Source organism: Petaurus breviceps, unplaced genomic scaffold (genome assembly GCF_028583685.1).
Source record: "Petaurus breviceps papuanus isolate PSGF00001 unplaced genomic scaffold, PetGlider_PUasm1.0 227, whole genome shotgun sequence".
In the NCBI taxonomy this organism is placed as follows: Eukaryota; Metazoa; Chordata; class Mammalia; order Diprotodontia; family Petauridae; genus Petaurus; species Petaurus breviceps.
The window spans coordinates 5543910-5565037 of record NW_027185896.1 but is presented as its reverse complement, the minus strand read 5'-3'; the positions used below and the strand labels follow the sequence as shown (position 1 = coordinate 5565037).

The 21128-nt window shown below is 41.1% G+C and overlaps 1 protein-coding gene and 1 pseudogene across 50 annotated transcripts in view; both read right to left on the bottom strand.

The window, feature by feature from the left end:
- The window catches only part of PBRM1 (polybromo 1), a 120547-nt gene that overhangs the window by 93340 nt on the left and 6079 nt on the right, over positions 1–21128 (bottom strand). For all 50 annotated transcript variants that reach the window (XM_069095501.1, XM_069095502.1, XM_069095514.1 and 47 more), the window contains 4 exons: positions 20731–20828; positions 14435–14582; positions 10151–10294; positions 3269–3385 (listed from right to left, as the gene is read on the bottom strand). In XM_069095501.1, the coding sequence (XP_068951602.1) occupies positions 3269–3385; positions 10151–10294; positions 14435–14582; positions 20731–20828 (507 nt within the window). The remainder of the gene's footprint in view (positions 1–3268; positions 3386–10150; positions 10295–14434; positions 14583–20730; positions 20829–21128) is intronic.
- On the bottom strand, positions 14512–20722 carry LOC138167004 (rho guanine nucleotide exchange factor 1 pseudogene; annotated as a pseudogene).

The following is a 21128-nucleotide window of genomic DNA, read 5'->3' as shown; positions in this document are numbered from 1 at the left end:
GAGTTGCCATGTCTGTTATCCTGAGCTCTTCTCCTCTCTTACAACTAACTGGTGACCAGGTCCTGCCAACTCTAACTCTTGAATTCATTCCTTCCTCTTTATTTCCACTGGTTCCATCCTAGTAGAGAGGCTCTTATTACCACCTGCCGGGACTGTAACAATGGCTTCCTAAAAGGTTTTTCCATCTCCACTCTTTCCACCTTTCAATTCATTAGACCACTGATTAATCTTTCTTATGTACAGATTTGGTCATGCCATTCTTCTACTCAAAAATTTCCCATCGCTGCCACCTAATTTTTACTAAGTTCAAACCTCTGTCTAACATCTAAAGTCCCATAACTTCACCTTCTACACCTACCTTTCCAGTCTGATTTGGTTCTTCCCCAGGAGTCTATGTCCAGGGAAACTGGACACCCTTCTGGCCAGCCCGTTTTGCCTCCCCTCTACCCCAATATACCCTGTGCTTGCCCTTCTTGGATTTCTCTTAGGTTATCCCCTGTCCTTGCAATGTCCTTCACCCACTGGAGTTCTGTTCATCCTTTAATGTTCCCCTAGTGCAAACAACAAATTGAAGTTACATAAAAATCTCAAAAGTTACACAATTAATAGAGTTTAGGAATGGAAAAAAAAACTGTAAAAGAAGGAGGTTTAGCAGTACCAGATCTTAAACTATATTATAAAGCAGTAATTATTAAAAATTATCTGGCTAAGAAATAGAAGGATCAGTGGAACAGAGTAGACACACAATACACAGCAGCAAATGATTATGTAACCTTATGTTTGACAAATGTAAAGTTTTAAGTTTTGGGATAAAAATTCATTTTTTGGTAAAAACTGCTGGGAAACCCTGAAAGCTATATGGGCACAGACCAGTATCTTACACCATTTACCAAAATAAGGTCAAAATGGATATATGACCTAGATATAACAGGAGATATCATAAGAAAATCAGAAGAACATGGAATATATTACCTATCAGACTTATGGAGAGGAGAACGATTTATGAATAAACAAGAGATAGAGAGCACTGTGAGGTATGAAATGGATAATTTCAATTACATTAAATTTAAAAAGTTTTGTACAAATGTAACTAATGTAGCCAAGATCAGAAGGAAAGCAGAAAATTGGGAAGAAATTTTTGTAGGCAGTTTCTCAGATAAAGGTTTCATATATCAAATATATAAAGAACTCTGTCAAATTTATAAGGATACCAGTTATTCCCCAACTGGTAAATGGTCAAAGGATATGAACAGGCAGTTTTCCAATAAAGAAATCAAAACTACAGTCATATGAAAAAATATTCTAAATCATTATTGATTAGAGAAATGCAAATTAAAACAACTTTGAGGTATTATTTTATACCTATCAGATTGGCTAAAACGATAGAAGGGGAAAGCAACAAAAGGTGAAGAAAAACTGGGATGCTAATTCACTGTTCAGTGGAACTGTGAACTGATTCAACCATTTTGGAGAGCAATCTGGAATTGTGCCCAAAGAGCTATAAAACAATGTATGCCCTCTGACCCAGCAATACCACTATTAGGTCTGTTTCCCAAGATGATTACAGAAAAAGAAAAAGAATTTATATGTTTTAAAATGTTTATAGCAGCTTTCTTTGTGTTGGCAAAGAACTAGAAATTGAGGGAAAGCCCATAAACTGGTAAATGACTGAACAAGCTGCAGTATATGAATGTGATGGAATACTACTATGCTATGAGAAATGGTGGGCTGGTAGATTTTATGAAGACTGAAATTAGCAGAAATAAGAGAACATTGTACACAATAACAGTAATATTGTTCTAAGAACAACTAAGTAATTTTGAGTATTACTTTATGCTCAAATCAAATACAAAGAACCTATGAAGGAAGATGGTATCCACCTCCAGAGAAAGAACTGATAAACAGAAGTATGTATAGTATGGTTTTACACACACACACACGTTTGTATAGAATAGTAGGCTTCTGTAGGGCAGGTGGGGTGGGGAGGGAGGGAGAAAAAAAAGTGCACAGAAGAAAACAAAAGAAAATTTAGAAGGAAGCCAAAAAAGCAGGGTAGCTTTGAAAATGACGTGCAGTACTCATTACATAGTTAAAAAAAAAAAAGTTAAAGTGTGAAATGGTAATTCATGGTTTTATATTGAATTCTGTTTTTATTGTTGTGCTGTGTACATGGAAATATTTTTTTATCTTAATGTATTTAAGTGCAAAATGAATAGAAAATTAAAAAATAAATAAAAAACCAGATTTAGAATTAGAATTCCTTTTCAATCACATGAAAGAAAAACAAAAATTGAGATCATTTGCATTCTTTTTGCCATCTCAGTCGGTTCAATTAAATGAACAAATGTCTTGCTGAGTGCCTCCTACATTATAATCCCATGGAAAAGGAGACCCCAACATCAACTTTCCCTAAATTCAGCTCTGGTCTGACCATGGTCCCTGTATACGCTCTGCTTTTATACTCTCCTCCTTAAGCTCCTTAGGCCTGGCTCTAGCCTACTCCCAAAGGCTCCTAACTTCCTAGCCAAGACCTCTGAGCAAGCTGCTTTGGCCTTTCTCTATATACTACCAACCAAGGTAAAGGAACAAACGAGGGAAAAACAGGGGCAAAAGGTTTTGGACTAGATAATCTCTAAGGCTTTTTAGGCTCTAAATCCTAAGATCCAGTGTCTTCTCCAATCCTGATCTTTTCTTTAGTTCAAGAAAACAAGGAATTGCTTTCTCTGTCCTTGCATTCTTTTTACTTTCTCTAATGCTTCCTTCTACTTTCATTAAAAATACAGTAACAACAGAAGGAAAACAATAACCAAAAATTCTCTGCATGCTTAAATACTCTTGCTTCCTTTCTAATACTGGGAAAACAGGCACAGCCCCCTTTTCTTTATTATTCTTTCCACAGGAATGCTGATGTCACATACACTTTTGCAGCTCTCAGATATAATGGGTCAGATCTCTTGAGGTGAGCTCACTTCACAAGTGTGGAATTCTAAGGGCACCATATCTCTAACTCATACTCCAGACACTTGGAAAGTGTCTAATTTGTTCAGAAAGTGCTCCCTTATTCAGAAAGGTGTTTTTCTGATGCTGATTCTTTCTACTCCTCACTTACTTGGTGATGGGAAAAAATAAACGTGATGAACTAGCTTCTCTCTCACCCTGTCCTCAAGGTTTGAAAGGCTTTCTTCTTTCTTACTTCAAAAAGGGCTAGGATTCTTATATTTTTGTATCAACAAGCATAAAAAGTCAAATGTCTTTAGTTGCAACTCACCACTTTTGAAGGAAGTTTCTGAAAAAGCTCACTTATGAGACGTCCTGATGGGTTTGTAGCTATGGCTATGGCTTCAAGAAGCTGCTCGAGGATCTCTTTCAGGTAACTTGGAGAAGACTGGCAAAGACAATAAAAAGGAAAGTGACTTTGTGAGTGCTGAGAAAATTAAAATAAATTGTGAGCAATCTGTAGTTACTAAAAACATAGGTCTAATTCATGGAGGATTTTACATAGAATAGAAATAGAAAATTCTATTTACATAGAATAGAAAAGCTTTTTATGCACATTTAGGGAATACATGGCAGAACTGTTATATTCACACTCTATCAGGTAGAACCAAACTATCTTGTAACCAAAATCTTTTTTTTTTTTTTTTGCTTTTTGGAGGGCAATTGGGGTTAAGTAACTTGCCCAAGGTTCCACGGCTAGTTTTTTTGTGTGGGTGTTAAGTGTTTGAGGCCAGAATCGAACTCGGGTCCTCCTGACTCTGGAGATGTGCTTTACTCACTGCACCATCTAGCTGCCCCAACCAAAATCTTTTTAAGTCCTCTGCCTCATATTTAAAATAGATCTACATTATATTAAATTATGTTGCAAAGTAAACTGAGTTATGACAGGATAGTAATGTCAGAAAAAAGGAAATGCATACTCTGAAGGAATGAAAACCTAAAAGAAATAAACCTTCATGACAATCTGTTCCTTTTCTATTGTTTATGATCCAAAGATAGCTGGAGTCATGAATGCTATGAAGGATTAACTCCCAAATCTACTCTCAAAGCTGGAAATAACTCTTCTAAAGACTAGAGATTTTCTAAGACTGCTATTCATCTATTCTGAATGGATTTTGCATATGCTTTTTTACTTACAGGCTGTGTTCTACATTAGAATGCAAGTTTTTCTCTATTCTGACTAGATCCAACCTTCAGGTGAGTGAATTATTAGATGGGCTGGCCTGTGTGCCCAGAGATAGTCTGTATAACCTTAGCAGTTCTCTGGCTTAGAAGGGACTGCTACTTACGTTAAGAGGTAACACTTTTTCAATTTATTTTAAACTTAAGACACCAAAAAAGGGGGCATCTTTCTCTCCCTTTCCATATGCTTTTAGTACATGAAAAAAGGGGATAATATATGAAACTGTGAATTTCTATTTCATGCTGCTATATATGTATATATGGATACATATATCTGTACATATACATGCATATATTACACACCAAAACTGTTCTGATTGTCTGTGCTCTTTTCTAGACTTCCTTCAATTTTTTCCCCTATGCATTTAAAAAAGGTTTAAATGGCCTTTTTTCTTTCTCATCAGTATTGTCGTGCCTCTTCCGTCTTGCCCCCAACTAAAAAACTAGAAGAAAATACTCTTGTAACACACAAGGGTAGTGAATCAAAATGAATCTGCTCAGTGGCCACGTACAAAAATAGGCCTCCTGTACTGAGTCTATTAATTTCTCTGTCAGGAGGTACATAATATGCTGGAACCTAGGTTCTCTGGTGATACAGATCGTCACTCCATTGAGTGGTACTCTTACATTTTTGAGTTATTTTCCTTTACAACACTGTTGTCCTTGTATAAACTGTTCTGTTTCTGCTCATTTCACTCTGTATCAGCTTATACTCAACAAAATTTTCTGCCATTGTCTTTTGGACCATTTCTTATGGTCCAATAATATTCCATTTCATTCATATGCCGGTGCCCATGATGGGCACCCTCTTAGGTTCTAGTCCTCTTTTTCTGCTTTTAGTCTCCCCTTTAGGATCAGCAAGTTTTTTGCTTGCAGGAATTCTCTCCCTGGTACTATCCTCCCTCTTGTCCTTCTTCTCTTATTTCCACTTGTTTTCTATTGAGTTTGATATATTTCTTCACCAAACTCTTTGAGAGTATATGTGTGTGTGTGTTCAACTCTCCTTTCTTTCAGATAAAGGTAAGGCTCAACTAATGCCTGCTCCCCTCACCCTTTTCTCCAAATTTGTATGGAGAAATATACATATATTTGTATACTGATCTTTTCATGCATATGAATTATGAGAAATAGAACGTTCTCCTACCTTCTTCCTTTCATATTTGCTCTTTTTCTCCCCTTAAAAATTTCCCACAAAAAAAGCCCAACCCCTGATATCTCCTGTTTTTCTTATTTGCCTCCTTGAATAATCTTTGAAGACATTACTGGTTGTGAAGGGAAACTTCTTTATTTTTCCCTTATTAAAATTAGGGAAAATTATTAAAAAAATTAGCAGAGCATCATACAGCCTCTTCTAATTGCTCAAATAAAGTTACCTATCCAGTTTTCTCTCTACTTATATTTATTTGCATTTCAAAGTTCCTCCTCAGCACTGATCTTTTTTATCAGAAAAGCTATAAAGACCTCTGTTCCATTAGAGAAGTTCATTGTTTTGCCTGTAGGATTCTATTTCACTCTTTTGGTTTTCTTGGTCATAAGCCTTTATCTTTTGCCTTTTGGAACACTGTAGTCAAAGACCTTTTCTCAATTTTGATAGAATCTTCCATGTGCTGTGTGACTATGACTGCAGTTCCTTGGTACTTGAACTGCTTATTTCTGTATGAATTGTAGCATCTTTTCTTTGATGATGGAGTTGTGATTTTGGCTATGACATTCTTGGGACTTTTCCTTTTGGGGTTTCTTTCAGAAGATGATCAATTTTTCCTACCTTCACTTTACTGTCTGGTTCTAAGAGATTTAAGTAGTGTTCATTTATGATTTCTTAAAATATGGTGTCTTGGCTTAAAAAAAAAAATACTGGTATTCATGGAGTCTGATAATTCTTTAATTATATCTCCTTGTTTTGTTTTTTAGGCCAGATGTTTTTGAGATCAGATTTCTTACATTCTCTTCTTTTTTTAATCTTTTAATTTTGTTTTAATATTTTTTGCTGTAACATGAGATTACTGAATTGTGTGGTCTCATTTAGTTTTCAGTTTGTTACTTGGGTTAGGTTTACTTCTTTCTCTTCTAAACTATTCTTCTAATTTTTTTCTTCCAGAGTTTTGATTTCATTTTTTATCTTTGGCTTCATTTCTTCTAGGTAATCATGTAGAAAATCCATTAGTCATTTTAGTTTCTGCATATATAATTATATGGTATAAAATTATTTTCTTCTTCTTTGGGAAGATCTCTAAAGTTATATTAATTTGGGGCGGCCAGGTGGCACAGTGAGTAAGAGCACCAGCCCCAGAGTCAGGATAACCTGGGATCGAATCTGGGCTCAGATACTTAGCACCACACCCAGAAATAACTGGCCATGTAACCTTGAGCAAGTTACTTAACCCCAACTGCTTTAAAAAAAAAAGTTATATTAATTTTTTTTTACTGGTTGGTATATTCTTTTGAGTTATTCATCTCTCCAGTTCTAGTTCTAAATTGAAGCTTTGTGCCAGGGCAGGCTCTGACCCCTGCTGCACTTCTGGGGGGTGGAGGAGGGTTGGCCCTATTTAGTCGAACCCTAGGTCACCTGAGTTCCTTCTCCCAGAGCTCCTCAGGATCTTTGAGCTTTACATACAGCTTTTAATCTTTAGGTCTTCTCTGTATCTCAGAACAGGGTGACAGACTGTGGAGCCCTGGGGTATCCTGGTGTGAGTCATGAGCTCCTACTAGTCACTGCTGCCCGGTGAGTTTCCAAGTGTCCTACTCTGTGTTTACAACTACCCTGGGATTTTCTCTCAGAGGTTCTCTGCTCCCGATGCCTCCAGACACAGAATCCAGTAGGCTATAGGTCTCTCTGACCCTCTTTTAATTATACTTAGAGGCCACTGGCTTGTTTGTTTGTGCTTACGTCCCCCTTTCCTATCACCTGTGAGCTAATGGCAGAATTTCTGCATGGTTTTCATGTGGAAGAAGTTTCTTACTGTAGTTTCTTGATCATCATTCAATCTAGTGGAAATTTCATGTTTTTGCTGGAGTTAAGTGTGAGAGGGCTAGGTAGTCTGCCTCAGTTTAGGCAGTCACCCCAAATCCAAGGGAAAACACTTTCTAAAGGCCTCTTAAAGGGTTATTGTATTGAATGAGCTTATAAATATTAAGTTCAAATAAAAAAGGTGTGCCCAGATAGAGAATGGTGAGGATCAACAACCAAGAAGTGAGTAAACAGTTTTGTGGGTGCAGATGTTCCTAAAGGGACCAATGACAAAGACCGTGCACTGCAAAGTTGAGTTACTCTAAGCCTGTTTTCCTTCTTTGTGAGCTTCCCTAAAGTGTAATCCTGGTGTGGATCATGATATACTTTATGACTTAGAATTTGCTTTAATGAGTATCTATTTGCCTTAAGTAAATGGTTATTTTTTTTTTTAATGTAAGGTCCTGCAGATAGGGCCTGTTTTTGCCTTTTCTTTATGTCCCAGCATGCTACAAAGGGCACGGCATACATTAATAGATGATTGTTGGCCCACATAAAGACCTGTGCCTTGGGAATATCACTTTAGCAGCTGCACGTAAGAGGAAGAAGCCAGAAGTAGCAGATGAATAAGAAGTGTATCCCAGGAGCCCAAGTGAAAGGTAATCACATCTAAACAAGGGTGGTGGCTGTGAAAGTAGAAGGAAGGGAATGGACAACAGATATATTATGGAGGCAGAACTGAGAAATCTCATCAACTAGCTATGATGCTGAGGAGTGAGGGAGAGGAAAGTTACCAAGGGTGACTTATAAGTTGATTAATGGAAATGTGGTGAATCCCTCATCACAAAGTGTTTGGAAGCAGGGAGGATGACGAATTCTATTTAGGACAGGTTGAGTTTGAGATAAAGGGACACACAGGTTCAGATGTGCAACAGGCAGCTAGCAACGGATTAAGACCAAACAGAGATTTTGAAGTAATTTACACTATAGGACATGATTAGATTATCAAGAGAAAGTAAGCAATGAGAAGAGGGCCCAGAAAAGTCCTTGTTGGGAACCAAAAGAGCAATTTTATGGATGTCGAAGGAGAAGAGGGGTTTTAAGTTCTGCTAGTGCACTTTTATCTGTAGCATACTTATCTCAGGAAAGAACAGCCTAAAATATTTTTGGTAGACAGAGAAATATTCTATTTGGCTTCTCCAATGATTCTCTTTCAGAAGAGCGTTTTGAATCACTTTGACAAAGGTCCCTTCCAGTGACCAATTATAGAACCAAAGAATCGAAGAGCTAGAGGGACCTCAGCAGCCATCCAGTCCAAACTATGTCCAACATACCTGAAAAATGGCCCTCTAATTAGAGGGAGTGCCCCTCCACACCCCCACTTGGTCTAGTGGTTAGGAAGCTTTTCCTAAATTCAGGTCTCAACTGGCTTCTTTGCAAATGCTGCCCAATGAGCCCATATGGCTCTGCCCTCTGGGGCAGAACAGAACAAATCTGATCCCTCTTCCACATTACAGTCTTCAAATACTTGAGGACAGCTCTCATATATCTGAATCTATCTTCTTCAACTGTTTAGTTTTCCTCCTCTGGATGCCATCTAGCTTGTCAATGGCCTTCATAAACTGTGGCCTACAGAACTGAACACAGAATTCTAGATGTGGTCTGACCAGGGCACATACTGTGAAGCTGCGTTCTACATCTTTCTGGAACCTCTATCTTGGCTGCCCCATCACACTGCTGACTCCCTCTGGGTTTGTAGTCCACTAAAACCCCTAGATCTTTTTCAGACAAATTGCCAACCATCCTGTACTTAGGGAGCTGATTTATTTAACCCAACTGTAAGACTTTATATTTATGTCTATTAAAACTTCTTTTTATTAGATTCAGCCTTCTCAAGATCTGACTCTGCCATTCAGAGTGTTAATTCCTTCTAGTAGAGCAAGCCTGCACAACAACATACAACCCACAAAACATGCAGAGGATGTAAAAGAAGGCAAAGAGGTTATGAGTGCTTTGTCTGTGCCCTGCTTAACCTGCCTTTCACTACTCACTACTGGGCTGTCATGTAACCTGCCATGTAACAGGTGGGGTGCCACTGTGCACTCTCTCCTGTTTGTCACATGACCTGCAGCAACCAACCATCATCAGTCTGTCTCAAAACCTATTCGTGATCTGAAGAAGTCTAGCCTATTTTAATTCTGACCCCTACCCACTGCCAAGTTGTGCAGGTCTACAGCAGAGTGTCAGTTGCAAATGTAAGAGGCATGACATGACTCTTTCCAAGTCAATAAAATGTTCAACAGGACACCCCATGCTATCTTCTCCACAAGAATATACAAGATATTTCATCAAACACTTTGTTAAAGTCTAGGTAAACTATAAGTAGAGCGTTTCCTTCTTCTGTGTGATTGGCAACCCAAGAGTCCAGAACAAACCTACCTAGTAGAGACCTCACAGTCATGAACAGATAGTCTCGCTGAGGAACTGATAAAGACTTTCTGCCTTTCTGTCCTGTCAGTCTCAGCTAACAAGTATGGGATCTGTCTTCGACCAGATTTTACAGTTCCATAACTTATTCACATGTGGAAAAAAAAAAAAGGAAAGCTGGATTAGGGCAATCAATTCTCACCTTTGGACATGCCTTCTGATGTAGTGTTAGCTGCATCCCCTTTAGAGAGCACTATCAGGGCTGGGGAACCTGTGGCCTCGAGGCCACATGGGGTCTTCTAGGTCCTTGGGTGCAGCCTTTTGACTGAGTCCAAGTTTTATAGAACAAATCCTTTTATTAAGGGGCTCCATGTGTCCTCAAGGCTATGGGTTCCCCACCTGTTAGATATTTATTTCACATGGGATAGAGATACTAAAAATGTCTCTGGCTATGTAGCTTCTAATCACCAGCAAATCTGTTGCTGAAATTTCAAAGGAGACACTAGATGTTCATGGTATCACAACAGGAAGCATCCTCCTCAGAACTGTTTGTCTTCTAAGAATCCCACCCATGAATGGTTCAGGCTATTTACTTACTACTTCAGACATTGTCCCTTGATTGTCATGCCCATCCTCCTCCTCATCATCCTCATCTGCATCTCCTTTCTGAACAAATTCATTCCTTGTGCGGAGGTACAAATCCCAGAGCTTACAGGCAGCTTTAAATTCCGGAGAATCTGGCTGTGCACAAGCAAGAGAACAACACACACACAAATGACCTTGACAGTTACATTAAACACCTCTGGTGTGACCTACACAGACCACCATTTTGACATCATATTTCTAAAAGGTTAAATAGAATATCTGAAATAAAATCCCTCAATCAAGAAGTAGGCAATTCCTTTTTTTGTTGTTGTTAAAAATTTATTTTTAGGGGGCGGCCAGGTAGCACAGTGAGTAAGAGCGCTGGCTCCAGTGTCGGGATGACCTGGGGATCGAATCCGGGCTCAGACACTTAGCATCCACCCAGAAACACCTGGCTGTGTAACCTTGAGCAAGTTACTTAACCCCAATTGCTTAGGGGCTGCCAGGTGGCTCAGCTAGTAAGAGCACTGGCTCCAGTGTCGGGATGACCTGGGGATCAAATCCGGGCTCAGATACTTAGCACCACACCCAGAAATAACTGGCCATGTAACCTTGAGCAAGTTACTTAACCCTGATTGCTTTAAAAAAAAATTATTTTTATTCTGAGCTTAAATGTAAAAAAGACATTTCAATATATATAGAATAGAAAAGGACTGCATATGAAACTCTGGTTTTCTGCTATATACAGCTTGCTTTTCTCTTAAAATATATAAGTTCAAACTGCAGCTTTCAAAGCTGTCCTGCTGGTCTGTGTTTCTTTCAGACCTTTCTTCTGTTTTCTTCTGGGCACTTTTGTAACAGAAAAACAAAACAAATTCATTGGGCAATTCTTATTTGTTTAGTATAAGATAAAGAGTGTTTTATGTGTCAATTTAAATGATAAAGGCTCTTTCCCACTTAAGTTATTCTGACAGCTATATTTCCAATTTAAAGCAAATGCTGGATATCAAAGTATTAGCCTAAATTTAATACATACCAAGTTCAAAAACATCATTTAAGAATCTCACTTAAGTGGCACTCTGTGAAATATTTATTTAGCAATAAGGATGAAATAATTATTTAGAGATTTCTTTATGTGGACAACAATAAAGCTATATAGTTACCTGATAATTAAAATATTTCAAAAATCTTTAAAAGATCCTTCAGCTTGAATACTTGGATGTGGAAATGCACAACCTCTTTATAGAGAGGATGCAATGAAAAATGTTCACTAGGTCTCTTGGCCTACCTAAGGAACAAGGCAAGATGTGCTGCTTTAAAATAAACTTTAAGCTAATATGGATTTTGAAAGATTGTTGAACCAAATTATCTAAAAAATTACTGAAGGTCAAAGTAATTAATGGATGAAAGGGTATGCTGAAGAAAAAGAAAGAAAAAACTGGAAAAACCTAAATCTAGTCGACAAGGGTAAAAAGAGTAATATATTCTTTAAAAAAGCTGGGTGGTAGAAGGAGCGGGTCTACAAAGAATGAAAAATGTCATGTTTCATGAGACAACAAAATGATGAAATAATAAAATGACTTAGTCTATTTCTATTAAGATAAAAAAGAATGCATAGGCATGTCTCTAAATCTTACTAAATGCTAAGCAAGGGAAATCTTTCAAAAATGTGTTAATAATAATTTACTAAACCATCTGTGTATTCTTCACAAGCTTAAAGTTAGGCCACCAGGTCAAATAAATATGCAGAATTTTTGCTAACTTCATGGGTCTTTTCCTCTGTTTTCTCTACTCAATATTTCTGTCTGTGGGACACTCATATCTCCCTTTTGCAAGACTTCCCTTCTTCTCTGGTGGCACTATTAGTCAACAAAGAAAAAAATGAAATTTCAAAATCTATACAAACCTGAATAAGGCATGTTAGCTTTATATCCAGTAGGTTTTTCCAAATATAGATCAATTAAACTTCTGAGTCTGAAGTTTGACATGGACAAAAACCTAGTCAGAGTGGGGCTTGTGGCCCCTCTCAAATTAGGAGGGCTGGATCTCTAAGAGGAAGAGCCTCAGGTGCCTGAAAACAGAATTCTCTATAATATTGGTTAGCAGAATTGGTACCAAGATTCTGTTATTGCTCTGCCAAGTATTTTGAATGGGCAGCTTAAGGGAGTTAGTCTCAGGAAGTTTTCATAAAATTTGTATACAAATAAGACCTTATGAAATACACGGTGGTTCACAGGTTCCCCAGCCCGGGGGCCTAGATGCATATTATCGTGACTCCTTGCCTTCCGAAGGCCGATCTTCTTTTCCATCCAACCTTCTCTGTCCTGGAGTGGCTAAAACCCAAAAGATCAGGCTTGTCAGGGAGAAGCCTGATCTCTAAGAGGAAGAAGGGCATGTATGTATTTGGGATTAATTTGGGTGCATTCTAATCCATGATGTCATTTCCCATGTCCTCCTCTTTATTTCCTTTGTACAATACTCAGAAACTAGCCATTCAATATTAAGCTATAAAGACTAAGTCTTCCCATCTTTAATGGCAAGCAAAATGGTACTCTGCTCCTTGTTTCAGCTATTCAAGTGTCTTTGAGCCTTGCCTGTGATTATATCAAGTCTTTGTTGGAAACAGTATATGTTGTGTTGCCCTTAATAGGCCTAATGTCATCACATGTAACCTGAGGTGGGAGGTACTTGCCGCACAACAGGAAGGAGTAGAGCATATAAAAGCTCAAGCACAAGCAGAACTGAGAGGGAGAACACTTGTGGTGTCAGCACTCTGTTCGTCTGTTCTGTCTCTGTTGATGTTACTTTGTCAGACAGAAGCATTCTGTCTGTTGGCTTGTGCTGATTTCACAGACAGAAAGTGAATTGAGATGATAGTGTGGCAACGTGTATAAATATTGTTTTAACTCTGTTAAGCTCTATGTATGTAAATATTGTGGCTCTATTAAGCTTTGTCTTCCCAGAAACAGAACTGCAAAGGGCTTGGAGTGGACTAGTCACCTTGAGCTTTGATATGGAATAGGCTCGGGGACCTGCTTACCTGTGAATCTAGGAAACAGTGGGGTGAATCCAGGCAAGAGCTGGGGGCACAGAAGAGGAGCCATGGAGTTTGGAAGTGAGCCTCCAGTCACAATGAAAGGAACTTTACTTGGGTACTTAGTCCTGACTGACAAGATTATGACTTACTATGATCAGGGGTGGAAGACCTTTATATTTCCACTACCTCTTAAGGATGAGTTAAGGAAGACTGGAAGCCAGCCTCCAATCAAGATGAAAGAAGACTTTAAATGGGTACTTTATATTGATTGAGGAGATTGTGATTTACTGAATGATATCTTTTGTTTAAGACTATGTGGCCACCTTAGTAATAAGTTCTTATGTTATATTGTTGTGAATGTTTTCTTTAATTTATTGCTGACTAGAGAGTTCACTATACTATGCGATCAGAAGCTTAAAGTTATTCATAGCAGCAGTCCTCAGGAGAGCTGCTCGTGCTTGGCTTTATACCATCCATGATTTGACCAAGAACCTAACTTACAAATAGCAACGTAAGTTCTCCTTACATACAACCACTTGGGTTAATTATAAATGTGACAACCAATGATTATACAGGTGTTTCCTAACTTTTAGAGTCTGATTTACAAAAATACAGACTTACAAAACAGATAAATCAGAGGTTCTTTGCTTTACCAAAAAACACACTACAAATTTCCTTTCAATTAGATATAGCCCAAAAGGCAGCAGTGGCACAGTGTAGAAAGGCCAGCCTTGGAGCCAGCCAGAGTAAATGGGACATGTTAGCACTGGGACCATCAGGGGGAAAAAAAATCACTTCATGTCTCAGTATCCTAGGTAATTCTTTAAAATCAAAAGCTGAAAGGAAGTCAGTAATATGTATAGGTGGGAAGAGGAAGAAGAAGAAGAAGCTGATTTAATATCCTCAAACATTTGCTTACAGATCAATTACCTGAGAATATAAATAGACAGAAAGTTTAAAGCCAAGGTGTTCAGAGTGATAGTCCACTGAACACCAGTTCAAAATCAATTGCCTCAAGTTACAATGGAAATCAGTGAGAACATATCATTTGAATAGCACATAACTTATGAAAAACAAGGCTACAGCATAAAATGAGGTGCACCTGTACTGTTCTTTAAATCACAAGTGCAATATGGAATCACAAGATCCACATGGCCAAAATATTTTTTTACACAGGTGGGACTATTAGTGGAGGGAATACATTTTGGCTTTCATAAGGAAACGTCAATTCAGACTTTCAAAAACTGCTGCTTTCTCACCTTATAATAGGCCTTGGCGTTGTTAAAGAGCAGCTGAAAATCAGCAGTCAGCAGGTTCACGTCATCATACTCTTCCATTTTTAGTTTTTGTTGAATTTTCATCAAGTCAATGGGCTGAGAAACCACTTCATAATAATCTGGTTGATTTCTGTCATAATTTGTAAGTAGTACATGGACAAATTAATCCAAAATCTACAAGTGAAAACATCCTTTCAAACATTTTCTAAGGAAATTGTAAACAGTATTTTAAACAAAAAATATGTAACTAGATTTATCTATTTCAAATAAAAGACAATAAGAAAGATATCAATCTTCATGTCTTACAAATTACTATTAACATCTTAGAGAACATAACATCCTCTAACTTTCACAGGTGAGGTTTAAGGGCATGTATTGTTAGCCCATTATTTACCTCCTATGTAGGAAAATAAGTGGCCAAGCTAACAGCAGCTTTTTCATTGTGCAAGTGTGGTTGAAAAAGCTGATCCTGGCCTCACAGTTCTTTCTTTCTTTTTTTTTTTTTTAATATATATACATATTAAAAATAAACCTCAGAATATAAAAACGATGCATAACAGGTAAGGCACTGGAGAAGGGCAGGCAGGGAAGGAGGGCAGAATACTGGTGTCCCATCAGTGAGGAGGAAGTGGAATGAAGCCCTGAGGTCCCCTGAGGGGCTGGGGAGGGGGAGCAACTGCCTTGGCCCCAAACCAGGGGCCCCCCCTGCCCGCTGGCCCCGCCAAAAGAGGCACACATAGGTGGTGGCTGATCCGCTGGGGGGAGTGCCTGACATCTCCCCCTGCCCCTTCCTGGCCCTCCCTAGGAGAGGGTCTGGGTGGGCAGGAGGGCGTGGTGAGAGGTAGGGAGGCAGAAAGCTCCCCTGAGCCTTGTTCCATTGAGGAGCTGTGCCAACCTCCTGGCCCCCCAGGCTGTGGCTCTGCTTCCCAGCTCCAAGGGGGGGGATCACCTGTCCAGCCCTCAGGAGCAGCCGGCAGGGCTGGGGGCCGCCTGTTGAGCTGCGAGATGAGGAGTCTGAGCCAACAGAATTCTTCCTCTACCTCCTCCAGACGCTTGAGGGTGTCTTCCAAGTTCAGCAGCCTCTCCCGCAGCTCCTGGGTCTGGGCGGCCCCGGTACATCCTCACCCTCGGGGACTGGCCCAGGCCTGTTCTCCTCCTCCTCTGCTGGGAGCAGCATTTGCTTAAGGGAAAGGACTTCTCTGAGGGCAGAGGCCGCGAGCTGCCCCTCAGGGTCTGGGCAGGAGAAGGGCAGCAGGTTGGTCAGGATGCGCTCACAGCGGCCTGCTTCAGCTTGGGGGGGGGGGGGGGGCTCTCGGCTGCTGCTTTCGTTCTCAGAGATGCTGATTAGAGGCTCCCGAGCACGGATGGGGCTTAGGTGTGACTTGGGCTGCCCCGCCAGGGCTGGGACCTTCAGAGAGCCTGTGGTGTCTGTGATGAGGGTGCACCAGTGCTTTCTCTCCAACACTGTCTGAGCCACCAGCTCACAGATGTGTGCCTCCTGGTCCCAGGTGAAGATGATGTAGAAGGCTCTGTGGTTGGTGGCCACCTCGCGGGTCATGGCGGAGGTCAGGTGCAGCATGGGCCGCAGCATGGTCTTGCCATCAGGGGTTGGGGTCAGTGTCTGGCTGTGGGACTTGAGCAGCAGCCTCTCGTCCTGGCCTTGCAGCAGGAACATGTGCGCCTCCACAGACTTGTCCTTGGTCACTCTCCAGGTCAGGGGCCCTTTGTGCACCAGCTTCTTCTTGGTGATGTCCAGGTTCTTGAACTCACTCAGCAGGGGGTCACTACTCTGCCTCAGGTGGGACAGGTCCAGACGGGCTGGTAGTCCTTAAGCGGCAGCGGGTCCTCCATGTTTCTCACAGACTGGTTCACATGATGCAGAATCTCCTTACGGCACTCAGCAGCCTGCTCCACTTCTGCCTTCTCCTTAGGCTTCTCTGTGTTCTGCCAGACGCTCTACAGAAGCAGCGGGATCATGTCCTTGAGCTGTAGCCCCCGACAGAGGGCCTGCTCTCTGCTTCCTGCACAGAAGTGCAGAATCTCGGCTCCTTTCTCTGCTTGGCCTTGAGCTGCTCCAGAACAAAGGACTAGCGACTACAGAATTGGGAGATCTTCTGGAACCAGGAGCCCTCAGGGCCATCGAACCTGGCCAGCAGTACATCCCCAATCTCCTGGATGACGTAGCCATTCTGCTGCCATAGCTTCATCAGGCTCTCCAGGAACAGAGAGTGCACGTCAATCAGCTCGTCCAGGCTGGGGAAGACGTTCTGGAGCTCGTCCATGGTGAAGAAGCCTGTCAGCCATGGGCTGGTAGAAGAGATCATGTAACACCCGAAGCATGCACACATGGGCGGCCTTAGTCACCAGAAGCTTGCTGATCACCTCTTGTCTCTTCACCTGGTTCTTGTACATCCCACTCAGGGTGTCAGGGAGGACCAGCTCCCACCAGCCAGGCAGCTCCTTGAGCTCCAGCTCAAGCCCCACTTGGCCCAGCTCCCCTTCCTCCCCTGGCTCGAGGGCTGCCGTGGCAGAGCCAGGGTCTGTATCCACATCACTTCAGGAGCGGTCCCCTGCTGGGCCCTTGGCCCCCAGGCTCCCCTGGGATGGCTGGCACCGGTCGGTCACCCGAAGGCTCTCGGAGGGCCCCAGTCTCCTAGACAGTCTTTCTGTGTCGGCCCCATCCTCCATGTTGCTCTCTGAGAGGGTGGGGGACTCTGAGTTTGATGGGCCTTGTGGGGGCAAGTCCCCGACTTCTGAGGGTGGATCAGTACCTGGCTCCTTCTCCGGGCTTTCACCTGGAGGGGGATGCACAGTGACACCAGGGGCATCTGGCCCAGGGGGCCCAACAATCCCTCTGGGGGCAGTCATGTAGCTGACCTTCCACTCAGGAAACCCCAATTTCTCACTGTCAGTCTCAGGTTTAGGGTGTTGGAAGTCAGGAGCCAGCGCCTCTCCCCAGTTCCATCGGGCTGCATCCAGGATGTTGATGATTCCCTTCTTGTTCTTGGGGGGGGGGGTCGTCTGTGCGGTGGTTCCCAGGCATCTTTTTCCGGAAGAAGTTTCCTCGGGCCTTCTTTTCACTACTCTTGGTCGGAACACCGAGGTATCACATGTAGGTGCTGATTGCATTCACTATGGCCACACTCTTCTCCTCATCCGTGGAGATGGCTGGGTGCATGTCCTCCAGGCGGTTCACCTTTCCACCAGGAGGTGTTCCCAGCCCTGGGTAGCCCAGGTTTCCAGCTGGGACAAGTCTGGCTCCCAAGGGGTCATGCCCATGAGCCACTGGGACCAGAAATCCTCGAGCTGACGGGAGATGGGTGCTCTGCTGGGCCTGGACCACCTCCTGCAGGAATCGCCGCTGGGTCTCCTCAGGGAGCAGTTCTGGGCGTGGGCACAGGCAGGACCGTGGTTTTCTCTAGCAAGTTGTGGCAGAAATCCAGAAAGCCTTTCTTGGCCTCCTTGGGGCCCAATGTGGCCAGCATATCAGCATGGAGACAGCACAGCACAGCAGGGGTCCCAGCTCAAACTGCAGAGACATGTGATGCAGCAGGGCCATGAGGTGGGCAGGGCGGTGCTTCACCTGCTCCAGGCTCTGGAACTCGCTGCTGCGCTCCTCGGGGTGCGTCTCCAGCTCATTCTCAAAGTCCTCATCTTCGGCACCAATGATGCTGACTGGAGCTGGCTGGGTCAGGCCGGGGGCCCCTTGAGCTGCATCTTCCATTTCCATGCTGGGCTGAGGCTGCTCGGCTGCCTCGTCCTGTCCAGCCCGCTCCCTGGCTCCCCAGCCTCCTCCACAGTTCTTTCTTAACCTATCTTTAGTTCGCAACTGCAGGACTTTTTTTTTTTACTGTCAAACACCCTTTACTGAGTGTTTACAATATGCATGACATTGTGTTGGAGCACCGAAGATACAAAGTATAAGGTAGGTATTTGCTGTTATGGAGCTTCTCTAGTCTAATAGGGAATAAATCAGGTGAAAACTGCATAGCTCATACCAAAAACAGTAGTACAGAGTAATTATGGCTACACACAATGTATAATACACATTATATGTATGTATACATACATGTATATATATGTATATACACATTCATATGGAGACAAACACAATTTTGTATAACATTATTTGTGTTAATGGGGTAATTAGAATGCTCAAAGACAGATTTGTCAGGGAAAAGTTTAAGAACAAAAAAAGTCACATTGATTCAGCTAAGTCCTTGTTCTGTCTGATAACAGTACTCCTCATGTGGTCATTACTCTCCAGGAGTCTATTTATTATTTTTTAAAATTTATTTCATTTCGAACTTAACACCCTGAAAATGGACATTCTCATATACATACAATAGAAAATGAGTATTGTATATGAAACTGCAGATCTCTATTATGAACACTGATTTACTTGTAAAGTATAAAAATATTTTCAACCTGTAGTTTTCAAAGCCATGTTGATGGTCTCTGGTTCTTTTTGGCCTTGCTTCTTTCCTCTTCTGTACTTTTAAAAAAGATGTCTCATTGACCTTTTTTTTTGCTACTCTATTTACATCCCCTTTTGCCTTCTCCTCCTCCAATGGGGGGGGAACAACAAAGAAAAACAAAACCTTTCTAACAAATAGATAGAGTCAAGCAAGAGATCTCCACATTAGATGTTATGAAGTCTATTTCAAAGCCTGAGGAATGTAATCCAGAAATCTGCAATGGATCACTTCTGCATCCACATTCGCACATTTTTCTAAACTCCCTTTCAGACTCTCAAATGAGGAGGGCTAGATCTCTAAGAGGAAGAGCCTCAGGTGCCTGGAAACAGAATTCTCTTTAACTTCAGTTAGAAGAATTATGCCAAGACTCTGTTATTACTCTGCCAAGTATTTTGAATTAGTAGCTTGAGGGAGTTAGTCTCAGGGAGTTTTCACAAAATTTGTACACAAATGAGACCTTATGAAATACATGGTATGATAGAAAACAGTCAACTCGGAGTTGGAGGACTTATGTTCAAAGTCCACTCTGTTCCTAACAATATGTGCGATGCTGTGTAAACCACTACTGTCTCTGAGCCTTATTTCCCTATTTGTAAAACTAGGAAGTTGGAGGAGCTGATGCCTAATGTCACATCAATCTCTAAAAGTTGCTAATCTCAAAATAATACTGGTAATCTCATGGTGCTTAGCTTTTTGGAAGGAGGATTTCTGAGCAGAATTCACAGAGGCACTTCCAGTTGGGACTTTAAAGGGTCATAAGTAAAGCAAGCTAGTCACATTTGGCAGACTGTACAGGGAATCCCTTGCATAGAGCACAAAGCCTATGGACAAGAGTCACGAAGGGTGAGCACAGTGTCTATAGCACATAGTAGACATTGAAAGTTTGATAAACTGAATTTTACTGAGAGGCAGTGTGGTGTAGGGGATAGGGCACAGGGCCCTAGACTTGGAGTAAGCAAGACCTGGGTTCAAATACTGCCTTAGACACTAAACTGGATAACCCTAGGCAAGTCATTTAATTTCTTTGTGATTGGTTTCTTCACCTGCAAAACAAGGGGGTTGAGTTCAATGGTATCTGAGGCACTTTCCAGTTCTAAATCTATAATTCTATGAATTGAATGAAGTTAGACAAAAAATGCAGAAGCACCATACTCTGGCCTCTCTGCCACTTTTAGGCTATCCACATCTTTGTTCTAAGCTAGTCTTGTTTCAAGATGTGTTTTCCTAACCTGGAAAGACTTACATGAACTGATGCTGAGTGAGGTGAGAAGAACCAGGAGAACACCGTACACAGCAAAAGCAACATTGTGCAATGACTAACTTTGATAAGATTTAGCTCTTCTCATCAATTCCAAAAGACTCATGATGAAAAATGCTATTCACATCTAGAGAAAGAACTATGGAGTCTGAATGCAGATTGAAGCATACTACTGATCTTTTTCTTTCTTGGGGTTTTTCCCTTTTGTTCTAATTATTCTTTTACAACATAACTAATGTGGAAATATATTTAGCATGATTGTATGTGTATTACCTACATCAGATTGTTTGTTGACTTGGGGAGGGAGTGAGAGAAAAATTTGAAACTAAAAATGTTACAAAAATAAATGCTGAAAACTTTTTGTATATAATTGGAAAAAAATACTATCAAGAGAAAAATGTGCTTTCCTGTTTCCTTGACAAATGAGCTCAACACCTCTTCTCAAATACTATCTAGGATCATTTCTCCAAGAAACAAAGTGGCAAACATTTTAAACATTGGATGGCAATGTATCCGTTCCATCAAAACTCTCCTTGTTTTACCTCCTTTTTGGTGCCCTGATAAAAAGCTCACACAGGAGCCTGCCCTGCTCATCCTTGTAGTCTCTTATGGTGTTGTAGAGTTCATGGCACACAGCAATCTAAGAGTAAAAGAAAGAATGAAGACACTCAAATAAGAGTATGGAGCTGCAATGGCAAAGGGAGTAGTTAGCACTTTTCAGTGAAAAGAGTTATTAAAGTTGAAGAGGCCACGAATAAGGACAAAAACAGATGGACTCCTAGGAAAATATTTTATGGCCCAAGGATGTTTAAGCCTGAAACATGTTTTTAATACTTTTATTTATTTTTTGAAAGATTTTTTTAGTAAGACTTCTAAAAATAATCCATAATGGGCAGTAAACTACAGATTAATAATCTTCATTAATTAACAGTACTTGAAA